The following is a 16,297-nucleotide window of genomic DNA, read 5'->3' on the forward strand; positions in this document are numbered from 1 at the left end:
TCACATTTCTCACCTTTGTGAACGACAATCTCTATAAAATCTATTTTCCTTTTCTCGGTTAGAACGATTGGGGCAGCCAATTTAGCGCTCTCGCTTTGTCGCAGTGCAGCAATGTGAGTGACGTCACGTGAATCAACAGAGCACATTCTATTGGCTGATCCTAACAACAGCTCTAGGGTACGTTCAATAGCACAAATGTAGCAGAATCCGGTCCGCGTGCGGGATTTATTTTACTCTGTAACGGAATCTATTTCAAATATAGAGTACTAAAAAAGTACACAAAACACAAAAGTAAATGTAATTCATTTCTTTCCACCCATGGATCTCATATTATGAAACAGAAACAAGAAAAATTTGCACTGATTGAAAAAGTTTTGTGGTAAATTCAAAATGAAAAAAAAAAAAAAAAAAAAAACTCAAGACGCTGAGTGTTTTTTCACTGTCAGAATGGGATCATACCTGTCAAGTTTTGAATTTGAAAATAAGGGAAATTTTCTGGCGCCCACTACGAGCCGTCCCACCCGCCCAACCAAGCACCAGTATCCCTTATATTTTAAGATAGGTGTACAAGAAATCTAAAATAGCCACTTGTCAACCACTTACTAAATACAATCATGTGATTAGAATCTGGTAGGTCGACCTTTATTAACATTGAAATGCTGTGAACATTCCTACTAGGGCTGGTGATATGGACCAAAACTCATATCTCAATATTTTTTTCTCAAAATGGTGAAACATGATATAAATCTAGATAATTGTATCAAATAAAGTCTGACCAGAAGTCTTTAAGATTAGACATTAACATTTTATTTTCATTACATATTTTCTTTTAATTTCTCATGCTCACTCATGTGGTTCTCTGGTATTCACTAATGACTTATTAGACACATTTGTTACAGACTTAACATCCTTTAACACTTTTTAAAGCAGTGTATATTTGTGGCGCTTGTGATTGGCTGATTTTTCATGGTGACTTACGTCGTTCCTTCCGCTGTGGTAGATGTTAAAATCTCAGTTATTAATCTTACAGAACGTGTAACTGTGTCCCATCCTGATGCTCTTTAGGAAGGTAAACTTTCCGGGTTTGTTGCCGCTGTGAGCACTAATCTCGCAAGAACTGCCACCCAGGCCATTTCAGGTGGCAGTTCTCACGAGGCTAGTGACAGCGTTCAGTTCAGTAAAGCATCTCTTAACTATTATTACATTAAAATACGGGATATTTACAGGAAAATACTAATATATGATGATGGTGGGAAAGAGGGATAAAATACAGGACTTTCCCGGCCAAAACGGGATACTTGACAGGTATGGAATGGTATTCAAACAAACCCCAGTGATAGACGAGCTGTACTTTATTCTCCAGTGGGTTATTGTGCTGGCTGTCTTCCTCCAGTCGGTCAATGTCAACTTTTGTCTCTGCTCAATATTTGCAGGCGGCAGAAAGGTCTCACAGATCAAGTCCAGGGGTAGATGTCCGTGTAACATTCCACATGTGGCCTTCATCACAGACATGATGTTTGCTTCTGTGCAGAGCGAGGCCTGAAGGTACAAGCATACCAAAGCCTGAAGGGAAGTGGGCCAATATATAAGAGGTGGAAATTGCAGTCTACAGTTGACAAGATTGAATCTGGATTGTGAAGTTTTTTTTATCCTGTAGAATGCAGGCAGGAGTTTCTAAATGAATAATGTCAGTAGATAGCCCTGTAATGATGCAGAAAAACTGACTAGTCTTTATGGGGGGTCCTTTACTGGTATTGATTTATTTGAGTTCATTTTGAGTTCTTAAATAATATTCTGAAATTCTTGACTGAATTACAATGCTAATACTAAATTAGACGTATGCAGAATGGGAATGGGACCACCCAGGGAGCCACGCATGGCCCCAAAAGTACACACACAAAATAACAGAAAGATACACAATAGGACAACAAAAACACTCCAAAACATGAAACGACAAGAAAATCACACAAAGTTACTCCAAAGATACAAAAAACTTGTGGTTCTTTGCTGTATTAATGCTCAAATTGATCATTATTCTGAATGTTGTTAGTGTGGCCTTTGGATGAGACAATTCCATTTTTGTGGCCCCCACTGTGATAATAATTGTCCATCTCTGCTATAGGGGGATGGGTGTATGGATGGATAGAAAGTCAAAAAGTAGGTCAAAGAAATAATCTGCACAACAATGAAAGTTGGAACAACTATTTATTGTCTTAAAGTATGCAACAAAATAGTCGCTATCAATAAAAACAGCATTTTGCTTTGTACAACTAAGAAAATCTTTACAAACCAGCAAAACTAATCATACAAAATGTTGGTGATACAAATACACACAATGACCAAAAAGAAAGAAAAACAAAAGTACAAATGATAAAGAACAAAACATCCTCACGTCAGTGTGCAAACCATTTATACAGACGGACATGTGGCCTTTGGTCAGGCAACAGGTCCTGATAAATTATTTAAATAGCAATTATCTACACACACACACTTTCACAAACACACACACGCGCAGCTACACAAATACAAACAGGGCAATAATTTATCTGTTAAAAACTGAATTACACAAAAAAGCGAAGTTATAAAAAAAAAAAAAAACCTCCTGTTTAACTGGAGATTGTAAGAACGAGAGCTCGGCTGCGTTTGCTTTAAACATGTGAAAGGTCACATTATGTACAGCTCATGCTACAGCAGCACTAACATGTCCATCATTTTAATATGAAATAAGGTGGGTTTCCTTGTTGATTCAGATCATACAACAGCATTGAGGTAATATTTGTACATCAAAGATATTCTTTGCTTTTCATCTCTCTTAAGAAAAAGGCACAACCGTCACATTTTATTTCCAAATGTTGACCCAACATGAAGCATTCAGAACTCACTTTGTAAGGCGGGAGAACAGTCAAACATCTGACAACTTCTTTTGGGCCACTTTTTACTGTGATCAAGACTTAAACCATAAAAAGAAAAAGAAACAAACTTTTTCAAATTATTAAAATTTAGTTTACTGCCTACACTGTAGGCAAGTATTATTAAATTACATGTATTTACAATATTTCTCAGTGAAATCTAAGGAGAAACTTCTTTTAAGGCCAATATTTACTATTTGTTTTGATATTGGAACACTTCAAATTTCTCCTAATTTAAAAAGTTGTTGAAGTTAAGTTCTTACAATCTTTCTCGATAGAGATTCTTTGGTCAGCTGGTGACATCACTTTGATACTCAACACATCCTACTTGCATGAAGAGAAACATCCATAATATGTCATTCCCTGTTGCGTTTTTTCTACCAGCTGCTTTCATGATCTTTAGCAACAAATACTAGAAAGAAATTTCTTTGTTGTCATCCTTGGTCCTTTAAAACTACCAGAATCCATTTCCTGACTGGTACCATTAAAGGAAAGGCCAGACTCAGTTTTGTCTTTGGAATGTCCATCCAGAAGGTAAGGCTGAGAGACACAGGCCTAAATCCATCATTTACAAACAACAGAAATAGGAAAACAAAAAAGAGACTGGAAGAATTTGAAGTGCTTGGTCGTTACCCCTTGTAGGAATGAGGCCTTTGAAAGCGGGAAGGCTAGCTGAGCTGGTATAGAAATAGTGTGTCCTGCAGGTGAAGCTAACAGGCCGTTTTGTGTCTCAGCTCTTCTTTTCTGTGGCGGATGTAAAGGCTGTTTGTTTTCCTGATTTAGTCTTCAGTCGGTTATTGCTTCCAGTCACCTTGAGGCTGACTATTGGCCCTCTGCTCTATGTGTGTGCGTGCCACAGAAAATTCAAAAAGCTAAATCGGTCCCTGGACTTTGCAAAAGACTATATAAGTTCATACTTTATACAAAAGGTGCGTTCCTCAGAGCCTCCAATGTCTTGCATTATGCATCTGTTAAAAAAAAAAGACATTACCTTTAGATCCAATTTTGAGCAGAGTTAGATGACTTTTGAGAGGGACTTACCTCTGCATTCATACTTGAGGTCTGAGAAGTATACCATCTCTTGAGAGAAGACAAAAAGTCCTAGCCTGCCACCTGCATATGTCTTGTCATAGATGGTACCAGAGTCTGCCATTATCTTCTTACCCTCATACATCACAACTCTGTGCAGAAAAGAAGAAGGAAAGGTGATTACTTATGGCTAGAGGGTAAATTCATGAGAAAGGAAAGGCCTATATGGATTTTCTGCCCACCTAATGAGTCCAGTTCTTGGCCTGTGGATCAAATGCCACCTGTAGGCGGTAAAATCTTTCCATCCTACATTCTTAGGGTCGTGCCACAGGGTGCGAACCTAAATGGCAAAAACAAATGCAATGGGTTCATCTAATGTAGTGGTTCAAATGAAACATTACTCACTGAGACACAGAGATCCATCCTACCTGTCCTGCAGTGTTGCCTGTGTGCCAAAGGGCATTTCGAAGGTGCTCTCCTGGGCCAGTGGTGGAGTTCACCACTTTGATGGACAGCCCAGAGTAGCCCTGGGCTTTCGTTGGTTTATTGGACCAATAGGTTTGTGTGATCTGCTTCCACATCACCACATAGAACCTGGAACTGGACTGGTAGCCAAACACAAAGCCTGCATAGTCATCATCCCGTTCAGTGTTGATGAAGAAAGTGCCGCTGAAGTCCACTGAATTGAACTCATGGTAGCCTGAGAATGAGAAAATAACTTTTTATTAAAAGTGCTTTGAAAAAATGTTAATAACAAGCTCAACACAAATCTGTAGCACTCAATAAAAGTAATCTTTTTTATTTACCAACAGCAATGCCAGGGTCGCAGTTGACAGTCTGGACCAGTTCTTTGCCTTGATGGCGGACAACCCAGTTTGGATCAATCTGGGAGGTGCCTTTTGGATCCAAAGGAACCATCTGGAACTTACGGAAGTCCGTCTCACTAATATCATAGTTTTCAGGACACACATCGTAGATGTCAGGCACCTGATCCTGATCAAAATCATCTTTGCAGGCATCGCCACGACCGTCCCCTGAAAGTGTTGGATGATATGTGATCAGCATTCATAATCCTTTGCAGAGAATTTTAGAAAAACTTTGTGAATGTCATTTCTGGCTCACCATCAGAGTCCAACTGATCAGGATTGAAAGCCAATCTACAGTTATCCTTATCATCTGGAATGCCGTCATTGTCATCATCATGGTCACAAGCGTCTCCCTTGCTGTCCTTGTCATGGTCAGCCTGGTTGGCGTTAGGGATGTACGGGCAGTTGTCCAGGTTGTTTTGGTGTCCGTCTTCATCAATGTCCTGGTTGCTGTCACACTTATCTCCCACACGGTCATCGTCTGAATCAAGCTGCAATGAGTGAAATACAAGTTGCTGCAAGAACAATGTTTTCAAGTGTCTCATACAGACGTATCTGTTGGGACAATTTAGGCTTTGTCAGTTATGCTTTTAGATCTGTTGAAGATTTAATAATTTACGCTTCTGGGCTTTAAACATTTGTTCAGCTGCCAAACTCAGTTGAACTATGATCAAGTATTGCTCAATTTCCTCCTGTTTGATAACTAGTGAGAAAGAATTTCAAGCTCTATCTTCTCTGCTGGTTGAGACAAAGAATGTGGAACCAAAAAGAGGCCCAGAGCACAAATATGATTAAAAAAAAATCGAGTAAGATTTCAAGGGGGGATTTTTGTAGCCATTGGTTTTCTTTGTGTTGATAACGTTGCTCTATCCGTGTCTGGACAAGTTTGCCCAGACTTCCAAATGCTGAGTGCAATTCACTCTTTACAAAGCCACATCAGTTCAGACTTGGATGCACCCCTTCTTTTTCAAACCTTCCCTTGATTCCCGTTGTTCAACACATTCCTATATCTCAGTGTAGCATGGCGCAGGTGGACGGAGTGAGCCTGTGTCGTGCCATTCCTCAGTAATATCCAGCCTCGAGCTTCTGAGCTCACATTAGCCAGCTAACGTCAATGGGCCATTGAAAAGACCCAGAGCCCCCTACCACGCCCTATTGAACTGATGTGCCCTTGAGCTGCATACAGGATTTGCTCTGCCTTTACACGGTGTGATAAAGCTTAGACAGCCACACAGGGCTAATCACTGAGACTCAATTGAAAGGGAGATATCTGCTGAGAAATAGAGAAAGGCTGTCGATGAATGTGGATTATTGTTGCTGGTTGAGGTGGAAGGAAATGGGGTAGGGTGTTGTGTATGTGTGCTTGTGTGTGTATGTTGGTGTGGGTCCACACACCTGATCGGGATTATGTTCCAGAGGGCAGTTATCACACATGTCTCCAACACCGTCCAGATCTGTGTCCCTCTGGTCAACATTGTAGACGTATGGACAGTTGTCCTTCTCATTCAAAATACCTGGTGGGAACAAAAAGGTAGATCAAATGTTGACTGATGACATTATGAGCAAGATTAAACCTAAACCAAACAAGAAAGGAGGTTAGATATTCACTTAAATATAAACAAAGGAAAAAGTTTGTTTGTATAATATTTGACACATATTTAGTACAAGGAAGACTCTCAGTGCATATGCTTATGACAAATTAAGATTTGAGATTATAGATCATAAGATGATTATAGAATATATAGTAACTCTTGTTTTGTTATTTTTTTTTTGCAAATTCTGAAGACGATTAAAATACAAAAAAAAATCTGGTTCTATTCTTTTGGCAGAGGGGAGTATTGCTCATATTATTGCTTGATAGAACAACATTCTAAAGATTTGCAAACCCAGGAAATGTTTTGGTTTTGTGGGTTTTGCATTATTCCCTCTGATGTAATATTATCATGAAACTGATACAAACAATTTCTGCAATCTTGGCATGCAAAACCATGACATTTTCTTAAAGCATTATTTTTTTTAAATCGGTGTCTACCATCTCCATCGATATCCACAGAACAGGCATCTCCCTCTCCATTGCTGTCCGTGTCTATCTGATCTGGGTTGCTGTTGTAAGGGCAGTTGTCACAGCGGTCACCTACGTCATCGCGATCGTAGTCGTACTGCCTGGGATTGAACACGAATGGGCAGTTGTCCTATTTTGGGAAGAAAGAGATGATGATGACGATGGTAAGAGTGAGCTCTGGCACAGGGTTTGGTCAATAATGATGAGAGGAGGAGTTCTCACATATTCTTACTCACCCTATCATCAGGAATGCCATCATTGTCATCATCATTGTCACAAGCATCCCCAATGCCATCTTTATCATAGTCTTCCTGTCCTGAATTGGGGAGGTTGGGGCAGTTGTCCTGCACATATAAACAACAGAGTCAGACACTTGAACCTTCATAAAAATGATGCTTTATACCTTTATAGAAATATGGTAAGAGTGTCAATGTGGCACCTTTTTGCAGTGATAGGTGGCGTTCGCCACACAGACTAAGTCAGCATTGGGCCACCCATCCAGATCAGTGTCTTCTCCACAGATGTGACCATTCCCAGCATAGCCCGGCTTGCACTCACAGCGATACATGGGATCAGCAAATTGCCCGAGGTAGTTGCAACGGGCATTTTTATTGCAGTCATGGCTTCCATCGAAGCAGGGATTGCGAGGTGTGCACACCTGTTCATTCATGTGGAATAAATGATAAGAAATATGAATTAATCTAAACCATTTTCTGAATGTTTTAATTGTGTTGCCTCTCTTAAAAATCAAAACAAAAAACAAGACTATGCTTGCCTGTTTGTTAGCAGCTGCCTGCTCCACGCCTCGACCGAACGGCTGAGGTCCTGAGTAGCGGGTGGGGCATGGCAAACAGTTGTAGCCAGGATCTGTGTTCTCGCAACGGTGCACACCGTTAAACTGAAAGCAAGCATCTGGGACCTCCTTGCACTGTTTTCAGAATAAGAAAGGGCCATAAATGTCACCATTAAGGAGGTTGAACCAAAAGTCGGCGTCAATATGTGCTTGTTATCATGTAATTGTCCTGAAAAAAGATAACTTTACCTCATCAACATCTTTGCATTTGATTCCATTACCGGAGTATCCGGTCGGGCACTTCCCACATTTCCAGGAACCATCCGGGAAACTGGTGCACGTTGCTCCAGCGAAGCAGGGGTTAGACAAACATCCATCTGTAAACAATATTCCTTTCTCATTATCTTCTTTAGTGCATTCAGCTCGGATCTCTTTGTAATGAGAGATTCAAGTTTATAGAGATAATTCATTTTGAAAACAGATCTGTACATGACTGCAGTGACTCACCAATAGGGCAGGCTTTCTTGTTGCACATCTGCGAGTCTTTGGCATTGCCAACACATTCCTTACCACCAAATTTTGGTCCAGGATTGTTACAGAGCCGTTTACGAGTCTGGGCACCACCTCCACAGGTGACACTGCATGTATCCCATGGCGACCAGGGTCCCCAGTCGCCATTGACTGACAAAAACAAAAAGAAGAGGAAAAATGCTTACCTTGTTCTGTAAAAATAGTTACTGTGGTGTTTTAGAGAGAGAAACTTACTGGGACAAGGAGACATCTGACATTTATCAGTTTGGCGACCTTCTCCTTCACATTCTTTGCCACCGAGCTGGGGGGTTGGGGAGTTGCAGAGGCGGATACGGGTGATGACACCAGCTCCACAGGTGACTGAACAGGATGACCAGGGTGACCAGTGGCTCCAGCTGCCATCTTGCTTGACTGAGCGCCAACGGGAAAGGTCAGAGTTCAGAAACCAAAGGCTTGATCCTTTGCATCACATTATCATAATAATACACGGCACCTTAAAGGTACTTTACGTGTCGCTGATTGTGCATGGTGGATGTGATGTGTGAACTCACAGCGCTTGTCACACTCCTGCAGGTAGCAGTCGCGGGTCTGCACAGAGGTGCCCTCGCAGTTGTTATTGATACGGTCGCAGGAGCGGCCGCGCTGCTGGATGCCCCGCCCACATGACACGGAACAATGGGTCCATTCAGACCATGGGGACCAGCCGTCCTCTGCATAGTCGCTCGCTGTGCAGGAGGCAAAGGCCGAGACAATAAAAGAGTTATTCCTGTGAGGCAGCTCCTGCTCACAAACACACAGACTAAATGAGGAGGGAAAGCTTGAGTTTAGACACACTGTTAAATGTAAAGCTGGAGATGCCATACTGGCTAATGTTTTTCCTCGAGAGGAAATTCACTTTGCAAACATCGAGCAGGGTGTTTAATGATTTCAACAAGTGGCTGAGATCAGGATGAATGTGTTTTGGTGTGCCGTTGAGGAACATGTCACGCCTGTGAAAGATGGCTTTGATGAAAAGTAAAGCGATTTTCCATTTTTTTTTAGAAACCTATTTGGCAAATCATGGCCATTTAAAGGGGGAGAGTGAACACAAAGTGCCAGTGTTTAATCACAAGGCTCTCTTTCATTTCTTCGGATGTTTTTGCAGGTAAACCATCTTTGAAATGAGTATTTTTTCACTCCTATAGAAACTTTTAGATATGGAAAAATATTTGTGTGTTTGTATCTTATAAAGCAAACAGAAAGGGTCAATGTTTTAATCCTACACCTGTTTAAAGAGATGTAAACCTATGAGTCTATAGAGGCCATTTATGTAGACATTTATAGGGTTCTACTTTGGTATATTTTCTATATGTGGTGAAGGATGTGGTACAATTTAAATGCTTACGCGTTCCACAGCGTGGGCAGCACTCTCCATCGGGAACAGTAGCATTAGCACAGGGAATCAGTGGGCAGGAGATCTTTCGGCATACGGTAGCAGAGTTCTGTAAACAGAGACGACATTTGTGTTTCAAACTACACTCAGATTATAGCATGCAGCTGTTAATCTGATTTAAAGTTGGTTGTGGGTCAACTTTCTCAAGGTTATGGAAACATTATGAAACCCTCTCCCTAATGTCGAAATAATGCTTGTGTAAACATTTGTGAATTAGTGCGTGCCTCAAAATGATTCTCATCCAAATCTGTGCAAACAGCTCATTAAATTTTCAGACCAGCATTGACGTTTACAATACTATGAGTTTTGGCTCACAGCAAAGAACCCAGCAGACAAACGCCCATCCTTTGGGTCAGGGGAGGGTGGGAACAAGGCCAAAATCCATATAATAAACATGGTATTCACCACAGAGCTACACTGGGCACCGAGTCCCAAATGGGTAAAGCAAGCCTGCCACCCACCCTGAATAAACCTGTTCATTTTCAGGGTGAGTAAGAGGAAATGAAAGTTACAAAGAATCGTTGGCTAAATTCTAAAAAAGTATTAATTGGTTTGTAATTGACCAATCTTTATGAAATTTGACTCATATGTCGAGTTGGTTCCTCAATTATCCCACCAAGCTTCATCCAGATTTGATCCAGATTGTGCATTTCATTATGCTTTTTCAAAAAATGGGGGTGTCCATACATATATCTATATTATCAGGGATTGAAAGCTTCCTCCTCCGCATTGAGAAGAGCTTGGCTCCAGTTGTTTCTGTCAGTCTGGCTGCATCTTCGGGCCCGGGGCGACACTTGGGTTTGCATAAGCGGTTTTTGCACAAACATTGGTTATGGATGCACTGGCCTCGGGCTGTGGGATAAGCTCGTACTGGGCTTAACCTTAGACAAGTTGATGCCAAATACCAAGTTTTAGGTATAACCACTCACTCCTTCCCTCTGTTCACAGCCACCACCATTATACCTATGGGTGCTGTGTCACCCACTTCAATTTCTCCACACTTGTCACCAGACTGGCTGAACTGATTACACAATACAATAAGGGCAATATGCACAACTATAACATCATATCTCACTCTCACTTTAAAACAATCCACTTTTCCCAAGCTTTTCCATTTCCTACCCTGACTCCCTCTTCCCTGTTCCCTTCCCCCTCAGCTGCGTGTCACACTGCCCTCTCCTTTTATATCCTCCCTATGATAAAGTGTTTCTTACACTTCCTTAGGGAGTGCTGGTGATGGAGTGTGAATGATCATGATACCATGATCACTGATCTAGATCACTTCCACTATCTGACAAAGAGGATATTTGACGCCTTCTGAGTGTCCTTGTTTTTCTTGGCAGAGTCTGTCTTGTTTATAATTAAATGCAATGGATTACCTAAAGCCTGGACAAGTCCCTTAAGGCCACACTCAAGTTGAAACTCGGACAACGAGCCTGTCATTACAGCAGAAAAGGCGTTGGCCTTAAGCCAAGTCAACACACGTCTAATTATTGACCAGACCAGTCAATGGTTGGTCACGTGTGTCTGAGAGTGTGTTCACCGCAGTGGATTGTTGTTGTCCTTGCGTATGAGAGTAACAGAACTCCGTCCCGTGTGTGTGTGTTGTTTAACACTTAAGACAAAGCAGATATTAGAGAGAGTTCACGGCAGACCTCACCTGACAAGTGCACTCAGTGCAGTCGTCCACCGTCCACTCATCTTTGTTCTTACGCACGATGCCGTTGTGGATGCAGACGCCGCTGTGGATGCCAATGCGGTTTTTGATCAGCTTGTTTTCATCTGTCTGGAAGTAAAGAAAACAGACACAGTATATTAAAACTTATCTGCTGACTATTCCCTATTATGGTTCCACCACGAGCCACTACTTTTTATTGTGGGTGCAACTCTCTGTGGGATCAATATATAACATCCAAAAAAAGGCTCAGCTTTCTTTATTGCCAAAGAGGCATGAAGTTACAGACCTACAGATTAACAACATGCACTTAAAGCTTCTCATAACAAGAGCCCTGGATATAAACCTATAAACAGGATCTTGTGCCTCTGACTATACGACTGTAGCATCTCAAGGAATAAGGTACACAGAGGCACAGGGTTTTAACTCTTACCAGTTGGCGCAGCTCGTTGGACAGCTCCTTGACCACGACACCCAGGCCCTTCAGCTCCTTAAACATGCTAATCAGATCCTCACAGGAGAAGCCACAGACCATCTGCAGGTCTTCACCATGAGAGGAGCAAGACAGTTACATTTTCACGTCCATTATCATTTATTGAAGAGGCACTGCAGGTTGCTGTGCTTACCTTTGGTCTTATGTCCAGTGTACTCTGTTCTGATGGCAGAGGAACCATTCAGGTTCTTCAGGAGCATTGTATCAGTCGTAGTTGCTGGTGAACAAAGCATTTAAAACTCTTTTAGCAAACATTCTCCTGATTATTACTACTCAAATTTAGCCCCTAAAAATGCCACTCTATTTCAGGGAGGGGAAGTAGATTAGACTTAACTTCATTTATTTTACTTCTAACATTGTTTTGTCAACATAAAATGTCTCTGCTTGTTTGTTTGTTTTTTCCACCATGGAAGTGGCACTTGTGCAGTTTGTATAATTTAGCCGAGACTGAGTTTGGTTATACGATTTTATCAAAACTGAACACTAAAAAAATAAATAAATTTAAAATAAATAAAATTAAAAAAAATAGCATATACGTCGAGTCTACTCACAGCTCTGGCATCCTTTGTTACGGAGGATGGTTTCCAGTGATGTTCCAAACACAAAGCGCACGTTTTGTAGCACACCCTGTAAGTTTGAGGAAAAGTAACAGCGACTGTGTAAGTAACCATAGTTTGTGAAATGACAGACATTCTAACTTGCATGCGATGTTTTGGAGGAAATCAGGCGTTTTTACGCATTTTGGCACAATTACGCATGAGCCTGGGGTCTAAGTCCAAAAGTAAATGAACTATATCTAATCACTCACCATGAACCTGTCCTTCACGGCTCCTTTTCCGATCCGGAGCTTGGCACTGAGCGGACTGTCCTGCGTCAGGATGCTGTGGATCGGCGCATCCAGCTCTGCGGTGTTCACCTCCTCGCATCCTGTGTACAGCAGCGCACGGTCCTCCTGCACGAACAGGGTGATGTTCTTCCAGTGACCCGTAGCCAGGTCCGCATCTTCAATGGAGACCACCTGCTGCTTGTTCTCAGTGGAGAAGACAATGTCCAAGGTGTTCGCTTTGCCGTTAGAGACGATCTCAAACACGGGTCCGGATCCGTCCTTCTTCTCCACGGTCAGGAGGCTTCCCCTCGTCCGTTTGAACTGCTTGAAGTTGAGCAGGAGGAGAAAGCCCCTCTCTGCGTGGATGGAGTCGATCAGGTCCCTGAAGGCACTCTCTGGAACCGGGGGAATCAGGTCTGGGTTCAGGATCTTATATGCTGGGCTGTAGGGGTCGTCTCCTTTGACCAGGGTCACCCCATGGTTCTTACTGGGGACGTGGATGAGCTCAAACAGGTCAAACACACTGTTGTCCTCACGACTCTCTGAGGGACAACAATGAGGAGTCAATACTTTATTTCCAAGAGAAATTAATAATAATATTATTAATAATAATAATAAAAATCAGTTTAATCAAAAATAAACACAACAATATTTTTGTTTTTTAATTAATTAATTATTTGTTCCACTCTTGAAAAAAAAAAAAAAATCACCTCATCAAAACTAAACACTAATATTTCAGGTTTTTTTTTTTTTTTTTTTTTTTTTTTTTTAATTAATCTTTTTTTTCCCCCCCGATCTTAAAACAATATATAAATCAACCAAAACTCACCTGCGACTCTCGCACCATCGCAGGTCCAAAGCATCAATAGCAGAAATATTCCTGTCAGCTTCATGGTAAACCTCTACCTGCTGCCTGTGACAACAAAATACCCCATAAAAAGTCATGCAACACATTTAACACACCTAATATACAAATTATTGCAGAAATAAAGACACATATTATTATTATTATTATTATTATTATTTTACCCGCCTCACCTGCTAAAGCAAAAAAAAAAAAAAAAAAAAAAAAGGAGCTCCAAAGTAATAAATCCTCTGAAAAATGTAGAAATCCAAGTATAATCCTCAAGCCAGAAGTTATTATAAATCCTCAGTAGGAAACTTGTGCCCTCTGGTATCACTCACTAAAGACTCCCTTTTTAAGCAGAAGGAGGACAAAAGTGCTATTTAAATAGTTTGATGCCATTCCTGAGCAAGTGTCCTCGTCCAATCACAGTGAGAGGAGAGCAAGGGTCGAGCTGAGAGAGAGAGAGAGAGAGAGAGAGAGAGAGAGAGAGAGAGAGAGAGAGAGAGAGAGAGAGAGAACTTCAGTGTTTTTTTATTTTAATTTTTTTTTTTTTTTTTTTTTTTTTGAGCATTCCTAATGGACAAGTGTTTCCTCTCATAACATTCATCTATCACTCACTCCTCTCTCACGTTTCCATCACAGGCACGCGACAAAAACTTTTTATAAAATGAAATAAATATACATGTAAAAAAAAAAATGTAAACACATTAGAGTGTTTCTTATTGTAATTATACACTCCTCATTAGAGATTATAGGTAACTTTCCGAATGTATTTGTTACAATTTCATCTCTGTGCAAGTGTATAAGTCCATCAAACCTAAAAACATTGAATAATGTGTTTATTCATCTAAAATAATTGAGTTCCTTGGTAAAAATTAGAAATACGCTTAATTTAACCCTACATTTAATTTAATTTAATTTAATCTTATTTTACAGATAAAGCAACCCGTTAACTGTGTAGAATAAATGCTTAGGTTTGAGTAACAGACAGTGAATCCCAGTTCGATGCTGCAGTTCCATCTCTCACCGCCAGGAGGTGACGTGAGTTCACCACTGTGCTGCCACAGGCACGAGGCAGTGAGGAGGTAATGCTGCACACCTGATGTCACACGCGACCTCCAGTTTCCCATCGTGTTTTAAACGACACGGTAAGATAAGAAGTAGTTTATTACAGTTTTATCCACATAATATTTTCAATACAATATAAGTTTTGTGTGTGCGTGTTTTCCAGAACACAATGCAGTTTTTCCAAGTACTGGTTGACATTGTGTGACGTGCAGTGGTGGAAGGAGGCCTCAGGATGCAAAGACCCAGAAACTGTAAGATACTGGTAAGAAATTACATTTTAAATAATAATATTTGAAATGTATAAATATCTGAAGGACAAATTAAGTGAAGTAAAGCTAAAGTTGTTGATTTAAAAAAAAAAAAAAAAAAAAAAAGTTCTAACTTTGTTACTGCCTTACTTTAAAGCCAAAAGGTATTTGTTGAATTGGTGATGGTCTTGATGAATTCAGTTAGAGGGTTAGTCATGCTTGGTATCGGTCCTCCACTGATAAATACTCGGAGACACTGTACAGACAAGAAATAACATTTTATTCAAAAGACCGATTCGAAGATGCGCTTTTCAAATTTAAATGAGCAATTATGGCACCCAGCAATAATATTGGGACTGTTATGGATTAAAAAGGGAGTTAAAACAGCCCATGCACATCTGGAAGTCCCTTTTGTGTCCATGCGTGCAACAATTATTACAACGGTACCGATTTGAAAAAAACAAAAATCCCCCCTATGCTGCTGAAAACGCGCAGTAAGGTGCTACATTACTCTGTAGGGGATCAAAATTACAACGTAGGGGTCCCCTACGCTCAACAGCGCTGGTGAGAACCCTGGGTTGGGATTTTTTGATTTTTTCAAACTGATCCATAATCATTATATTCATATGGATCTCTTGCAAAATTGAATGGAATATTCCACGTTCAGTCCCTCCAGGATTTCACGATGTTGCGATCGCAACTATTAATGTAAAATCAAGCAAACTCCGCAAAATTAGTGCAATTTTTCCCGCAACTTATGTTGAAAAAAAATAAAAAATGCAGCCGCTTATCATTATTTTTGGCATTTTAGCGCTTGTAGTTGCTACGGAAGTAGCAGAGGTTGTACTATGGGCTTTGCGCCATAGACATGTATACGTATACGTAGATGCCGCATCGACTGCTGCCACCCACTAGAGCGGTGCGTCTACTTATATTATGTCTATGCTTTGCGCTGCCTACAAGGAACCTACGAAGAAGAAAATGCCTACGTCACATCCTGTTTTCAACCAGTGCCGGGAGAAAGCATTCAGTGGAGTCGTGCGATAGAAATACCTTGCATTTGCTTACAAAAATATCGGCTAAGGACCGTGCAAACAGTACCAACGTTGCTTCATAAGAGTGGAGGTAAACTTTTTTGTTCAAAATGCAAAGTTACCATCGATTACAAACGGAAGTCGTCTATGGACAAGCATTTTGCTTCTGCAAAGCACGTCAAGAGAATGCAAGCCAGTGCACAACCCTATGTGGGAGAACAAACATTAAGCACACAATATCATTACATGCAGTATGTTTGTTAATGCTTTGTATTTTTTTTGTTACGCCTAAAGAAATATGTCTTCATGACAGGTTCATGTTATGCACTTCCTTAAGTTCAATATTGTTTGTTGACTTGGACTTCTGATGATCATTTTGATTGAAAGCTGTTACACCTTTTGCATTCAGGGTATGGTCAGTGTATAAGGTTAAAAAAAAAAATGTGTTTGCATGTTTTGCAAAATTGTGACGGTGTTTGCTTTC

At 40.7% G+C, this 16,297-nt stretch overlaps 1 protein-coding gene and 1 long non-coding RNA gene across 2 annotated transcripts in view; one reads left to right on the forward strand and one right to left on the reverse strand.

Moving 5' to 3' along the window:
- Positions 1–2,188: 2,188 nt before the first annotated feature.
- On the reverse strand, positions 2,189–13,532 carry thbs1b (thrombospondin 1b). Its single transcript, XM_028439606.1, has 22 exons — positions 13,446–13,532; positions 12,599–13,158; positions 12,342–12,417; positions 11,924–12,007; positions 11,731–11,840; positions 11,283–11,408; positions 9,575–9,671; positions 8,742–8,915; positions 8,425–8,601; positions 8,167–8,340; positions 7,909–8,036; positions 7,642–7,794; positions 7,306–7,524; positions 7,103–7,210; positions 6,837–6,996; positions 6,200–6,318; positions 5,061–5,295; positions 4,745–4,972; positions 4,367–4,638; positions 4,181–4,278; positions 3,951–4,090; positions 2,189–3,877 (listed from the first exon to the last, which is right to left on the reverse strand). The coding sequence occupies exons 1-22, from the start codon at positions 13,507–13,509 to the stop codon at positions 3,870–3,872; spliced, it is 3,510 nt and encodes a 1,169-aa protein (XP_028295407.1). The 5' UTR covers positions 13,510–13,532; the 3' UTR covers positions 2,189–3,869.
- Positions 13,533–14,550: 1,018 nt separating this feature from the next.
- Positions 14,551–16,297, forward strand: part of LOC114458121 (uncharacterized) — a 141,419-nt gene continuing 139,672 nt past the window's right edge. Inside the window, exons 1-2 of the long non-coding RNA XR_003672986.1 lie at positions 14,551–14,611; positions 14,695–14,793. This is a non-coding gene — a long non-coding RNA (uncharacterized LOC114458121). The remainder of the gene's footprint in view (positions 14,612–14,694; positions 14,794–16,297) is intronic.

This window comes from Gouania willdenowi, chromosome 24, assembly GCF_900634775.1.
Source record: "Gouania willdenowi chromosome 24, fGouWil2.1, whole genome shotgun sequence".
Lineage (NCBI taxonomy): Eukaryota > Metazoa > Chordata > Actinopteri > Blenniiformes > Gobiesocidae > Gouania > Gouania willdenowi.

Coding starts and splice junctions, on each gene's coding strand:
- thbs1b (XM_028439606.1), bottom strand. CDS start 13,509: ATGAAGCTGACAGGAATATTTCTGCTATTGATGCTTTGGACCTGCGAT. Junction 13,159..13,445: donor CGATGGTGCGAGAGTCGCAG/GTGAGTTTTGGT, acceptor GTTGTCCCTCAG/AGAGTCGTGAGGACAACAGT. Junction 8,037..8,166: donor CAAGAAAGCCTGCCCTATTG/GTGAGTCACTGC, acceptor TATTGTTTACAG/ATGGATGTTTGTCTAACCCC.